The sequence below is a fragment of the Syzygium oleosum genome, unplaced genomic scaffold, assembly GCF_021117445.2.
Source record: "Syzygium oleosum isolate NSW1041296 unplaced genomic scaffold, Sole_v2.1 Sole_v2.05, whole genome shotgun sequence".
Lineage (NCBI taxonomy): Eukaryota > Viridiplantae > Streptophyta > Magnoliopsida > Myrtales > Myrtaceae > Syzygium > Syzygium oleosum.
Window position 1 is genome coordinate 8,038,256 of NW_026607489.1, and position 5,574 is coordinate 8,043,829.

At 41.1% G+C, this 5,574-nt stretch overlaps 1 protein-coding gene across 1 annotated transcript; it reads right to left on the reverse strand.

The window, feature by feature from the left end:
• Positions 1-232: 232 nt before the first annotated feature.
• LOC115692209 (bidirectional sugar transporter SWEET1-like) lies at positions 233-2,796 on the reverse strand. The gene is made up of 6 exons (XM_056311901.1): positions 2,545-2,796; positions 2,395-2,431; positions 2,219-2,314; positions 1,811-2,090; positions 644-763; positions 233-521 (listed from the first exon to the last, which is right to left on the reverse strand). Exons 1-6 carry the CDS (start codon positions 2,720-2,722, stop codon positions 381-383), a joined length of 852 nt encoding a protein of 283 aa, XP_056167876.1. The 5' UTR covers positions 2,723-2,796; the 3' UTR covers positions 233-380.
• Between the last annotated feature and the right edge of the window lie 2,778 nt (positions 2,797-5,574).

Sequence of the window (5,574 nt, forward strand, 5' to 3'; positions counted from 1 at the left end):
CATACGTGCCAATTTTGGAAAGGGGTATTCTAAATAATCATGTAAGGTGATGATCATTCCCAGGTGAACGTTGACTTACGAAATACTAAACTCCTTTCACAAGTAATGCCATACTTGAGATGTCTCACAGCTGATGCCGTTCTGAAGGGGGAGTCCATCATAGTAGAGAAAGTAAGGAAGGCGACCCCTGTAGCGTGAAAGTCAAAACCCGAAAAATAGAAGAGGGAATGTAAAAGAAAGATGATACTTCTAATATCTCATTAAGGTGATAACCTCATCATGTAAGTCCGTCACCACTTAATTTTGAATGTAATACATTTAAGAAAGCTGGTCAGTTTTTGCTAGAAGCGGTGACGCTTAAGCGTGGCAACCCGGTTTCTTCATTTTTGATCTGTCTTTTCTAGATCCGTCTCCCCGAATTCATCCCTAATCTCGTTTTTTGTACGACTCTGGTTCTTGCGGTACATTGCATACAAGATCAGTTGGGCAATCCCAAGTCCAGTCCCCAATCCATTAGGCACCTGCAACACCATTACGTAGATTTTCCTGAACTATCAAGCTCAAATAAACCAAGTTATTAGCTAACATATTTTGAATATTCACCCAACACACGCTCAATTATCATATAAGGGAATTTGCTTACGATGAGAAAGGGATCCCGACTAAGAAGGCCATATGCGAGCCAAGAAATGCCGCATAAGAAGGAGGACAACGATAACAAAAAAGGCATGAACTCCACGCTCTTCGTCTTGATCACCAACATCTGTATGAACCAGACGGAATAGATGAAACCGAGTGCATAATTCAGATGCACTTTGAAATTTTGATACTAGCTTAAGGCTCCATTTGTTTCACGGAAAATGTGACATTTTTAAAAAATATTTTTCGGAAAGTTATTTTCTAGGAAAATGACAATATTTTCCGATATTCGGCTGTGACTTGAAAATGAACTGGAAAAAACTTTCCGTTGTTCCGTATGGAAAATTTGATTTGATTTTCCTCCTTGCACTTCTTCTAATAATTTTTTATTTTTTTTAAATTCGAATTTCAATTATTTTTTATTTTTGAATACTTTTTTATATTTCTTTGCTCTTTTTTTCTCTTCTTTTTGTTTTTTTTCCTTTCTTCCTCTGCCGGTTGCCAGCCACAGTGACTGGCCACACGTGAGGCTCGGCCTCACTCGCCCTAGGCCAACGAGCTCGAGCCTCACCTCGTCGGCCACAAGCTAGGCTGAGCTAGGCCAAGCCTAGCCTCGCCTCGCCTCGCCAACTTTGAGCAAGGCTTGAGCTCGCCGGCCACAGGCAAGGCTTGAGCTCACCATCCACGGGCGAGCTCGTCCCTCGCCTATGGCCAGCGACTAACAGAGAAAAAAAGAAAAGAAAAGAAATTATAAAAAATAAAAAAATAAAAAGAAAAAAGAAATGAAAAATAAAAAAATAATTAAAAAGAAATATAAATGTGAAGGAGTGTAGAGAGGAAAGAGAATGGAAAATGATTTTCTCTCTTCAAAAAGAAGAAATCCTTTTCCCCACTTTTGAAGGTGCTTTTTCATTTGAGGGAAAATGTTTTCATTGACTTGTTTATTTTCCATGAACCGAAGACTGGAAAATCCGGAAAACATTTTTTGGGAAGTTGTTTTCCACGAAACGAACGGTGCCTAAATGTGCTTTTGATGACGATATATTTCAAGTAAGATGCATTCTAGATCTAAATTGAGTGCGTAATCGTTTACTCCAAAAGTTTAAATTATTAGAGGATTGCACGAAATATATTTTATATCCTAACAATATAGTAGTTCTTAGCTTCTTACCATGATTGATAGAGGTGAAGCATACGTGATAGTAGAGAAAATGACGAGCGTGATGCCGCAGAAGAGTTTCCGGGCCTTGCCGTGCAGGGCGAAGAGGGAAACAAAGGCAAATGTTAAGAAAAGAACCAGAGCAAGACCAGAGAGTCCCATGATCTTTGCCCTCTCCTTCTTTGGTGCGTATGTGATGAAGATCAAAACATACGTGAGCTCAATCACAACTCCTATGCCGCTAATGATCAAAAGCAGAAGGTTGTCCAGCGACACGAATGGTAGTCCATACCTGCGAGATCAATTAGCCATGTATAAGTAAAGAGAGATACTCACGAATTTGGTTTATTAGATAGAAAAACAAGCCGATTAGTGCCATAGTAACATTGTACTGATTGTTACGAATCTTGTAGAACTCACCAAGTGTAGAGGCTGCAACTAAGAAGAGTTACCATATAAGGGATGCCCGAGAACTGTTCGGTCGACCGACTCCTTATGATCTTTTTGAATGTGGTCCTAGAATAGTTCCCCAACTTCAGAAGTTTTAACGAAGAAGATGGGATGATAACTTAGAAAACAGATACACTGTGACTTACAGAGGCGCCAAGTAAAGGAACAGGCCGATTGCATTTCCTATGTGGAAACACGGAAAGCGCACGATGTTAAAGCCATTAACAAGTGAAGCAATGAAAGACGGGTTTGAATGACAAGAAGAATTGCAGAAATCGGATTGTAAAACGCAGTACCGATAATGCCGCACAAGAAACGGAGAATGTCCATGGCTTTTCCCAGGTCAAAAGCAAGTGAGAAGAAAGTAAATAAGGAGAAGTGACAACAGCAAATCTGCTCTGAAGTTGAAGGCCTTACTAATTTGGCAATGTCAATAATGAACTGAATACAACAGATTTGCTCTGGTTCGTTCATATATAGAGAAACCCAACTCTAATCTGACGAGCAGACAAAGATTAGTGGAACTTTCTCTTCTTTTCTAAAATGGATTCTGGTAAACTTGAAGTGGAGCTTAGAATATTTAATGGAAGAGGTAAAGCAAAATTTCATGTCCGAAGCGAATGATTCATTATTTGAAAAGTTAGCCATAATTGCTAAAAGTTAGATTCGAAGGTGGCTTCGACCAAAAACAAAAGAAAAAAGATTAGAAGGTGACGTTGATCACACTTTCTTAGTGGAACGTTCCGTATATTTGTTATGGTCATCTTTATAATCTACTAATGGGGAGTGGGGTTACCGTTGAAGCAAATAATCTTAGTGTAACATCTTTTTCTCGATCGAGTTCGAATCATCTTAAGTGTTTGACTTAATTTGAACATTTTGAATTGATGTCACTTCAACCCAAGTTTCGAAGAGTAATTAAGAATTCACAGGATCCTAATTTACTTGTCAAATTGAAGGGATCCTCGTCCCTGTTGATAACACGGCAGATATTGTCACGCCCCGAACCCCTCGAAGCGCGATCAACCCACGTACCGGTCGATTTTGATGCGACGTCCCAGGACGCATCGCCGACCCATCTCCCAAAACAGAGCATAAGGCACATGCGGAAGCAACAATTAAAACACCCTTACAAAACAATACATGACCAAGGGTAGCAGGAACATCGAACAATTCAAAGCCTAATAATCAAGATTTGCATTGAACTTCAAAACATATACAATGTTCACTATACACCAATACAAATCGCCAAACAAAAGCGGGTCGACGGCCACTACTAACAAAATCCCTAAGTGGCCAAGGGGGCAGTCTAAGGTGGGGCTATAATCAAAAGGGTTACTGGCCCAACCTAAGGGAGGCTAAGGTTGATCCTAGGAAACTTAATCGGGATCAGATCCTAATGACTTGGACTCAGCCTCGATTATTTCATCCTCTGAATCCATCTGCTCGACCTCGCCAACCTGTTTGGGTTCCTGCTTTATGGGCTTCGGATTCTCATATGGATTGGGTACACCAGGCAACCTCTATCATGAGTCTGAAAAACGGGGTTTAAACAACTATGAGACAAATCTCAGTGAGTAGGCCTCCTAAACCGAAACTAGGCTAACATGCACCTCCCGACAAGCAAATCAACACATCAACGGACAATAATGTCAATCAAATGACCTAGGCCCTTGAGCCCGGTTCGCTTACCTTGCTGACCCTGCAGGTTAAACAGTTCGACATAAAAATCACGGCACATACGTGGCACACATTTTCACACGTACACCATACGCATGCTCATACTCAAAGTGTTCATCTCGCCTACCATTGACCGAGTCTTGCACACTCGCACACTGGCCCATGCATTCTTTTGCATGCAAATGTCATCATCATGCCATGTTTCATTCTGGCTCACACTGCACACTAGCATACAGCTCATTTTTAATTAGAAATCGACCCGAAGGTCACGGCCCGAAGGCTCACAACACTCCACGGTCAGCGTAAAAACGCCCCAGGCCCAGTGTCTCTAGCCTGCTACAAAGTGCATGAGGCGCAACACCGATCTCCTTACGAACCAGAGCCTGCTACAAAGTGCATGAGGTTGGTCGTCTTCCGGACATACCGGGCATCGTCCTGCTACAAAGTGCATGAGGATAGCACGACCCGAAGGCCAATAAGTGATCACACGGCACACTGCCAATTTTTATCTGAACCCCGCGTAAAACGCATCAGGTTATAATTAGGTGATCACATGCTCATGGCAGACACGCATTCTCGCACAATTTCGTCACATGCCTCACACTAGGCATACACAATGCGTGGCCATGCAATGTCGTATAATGCAATATGAGCATTCAATTTCAGCACGGCATTTCAACAAACATGCCAAATCAACGTGCTCAAATAGCCAATCAATTGCCCATACTTATTCGCATAACATGCGCACTTGGCCAACTAGTACCATGTGGCCCAAAACATAATTTACGCACTTGGGCAATAAACATTCACACCAATGATTGGCCAAATACACACCGCATTGCTCGAACACGAAATCAGGCGGCATGGCATTAAACAACTGAGCACGACAAAGTACCATTCAACCACCGAGTCGTTCAAACGAGGCACCACAAAATTTAACACAATCAAGCACAATTTGTACCCAAATCAGCCACTAATCAGTCCGAGAGAGAGAAAAATCGGAAATATGCAAAAATCGGGTCCAAACTGGGCAATTGCACAATGACAGAAATCCATTTGAAATAAATGGTAAATCAATTCTACAAATTATGAAATTTGGATATGTTGTACAAAACATCTCGATGAACATTTTCCGTGAAGAACTAAAAACCCAGTTCTAACCGTAAACACCTCGTTTTAACACTCCAAGTCGGACAAAATCCGATTCGCTCGGACAGCCCCTCAGGCCATCAAAATACAACTCATTCAGTACCCAAATAATTTTGGAAAGCCTTGAAATTTTTATATATTATATCCACAAATGTCCCCAACAATTTTTGTGAAGGAAGTATTTTGAAAATAGGTCTGGAAAAATTTATAAAAATTCGAACAGACCAGAAGGTCGGGTGAACAGTACATTGGGCAGTTTTATTTCGGTCCAAAGATGGACTTCCGAATGGCCTCAAATGATTTCCAAAAATTCCCAAATTAAAGTATGTTATACTTAAAGATGTTGGGAACAACTTTCATGAAGAACACTTCTTCAGATTCGGCCCACAATGATCACAATAAAAATAACAAAGCGCAGAGGTACAGTAAAATCAGTAATCCGAGAATCAGTAACTTGCACCATTAAGCAAATCCAACTCGTACAACCTCTAAACCAA

Excerpts from the sequence above, each read along its gene's own strand:
- LOC115692209 (XM_056311901.1), bottom strand. The coding sequence starts at position 2,722 with ATGAACGAACCAGAGCAAATCTGTTGTATTCAGTTCATTATTGACATT. Across the intron at positions 2,432-2,544 it reads TTTCTTGTGCGGCATTATCG|GAAATGCAATCGGCCTGTTC; the intron begins GTACTGCGTTTT and ends GTTTCCACATAG. Across the intron at positions 764-1,810 it reads CTTCACCTCTATCAATCATG|ATGTTGGTGATCAAGACGAA; the intron begins GTAAGAAGCTAA and ends TGGTTCATACAG.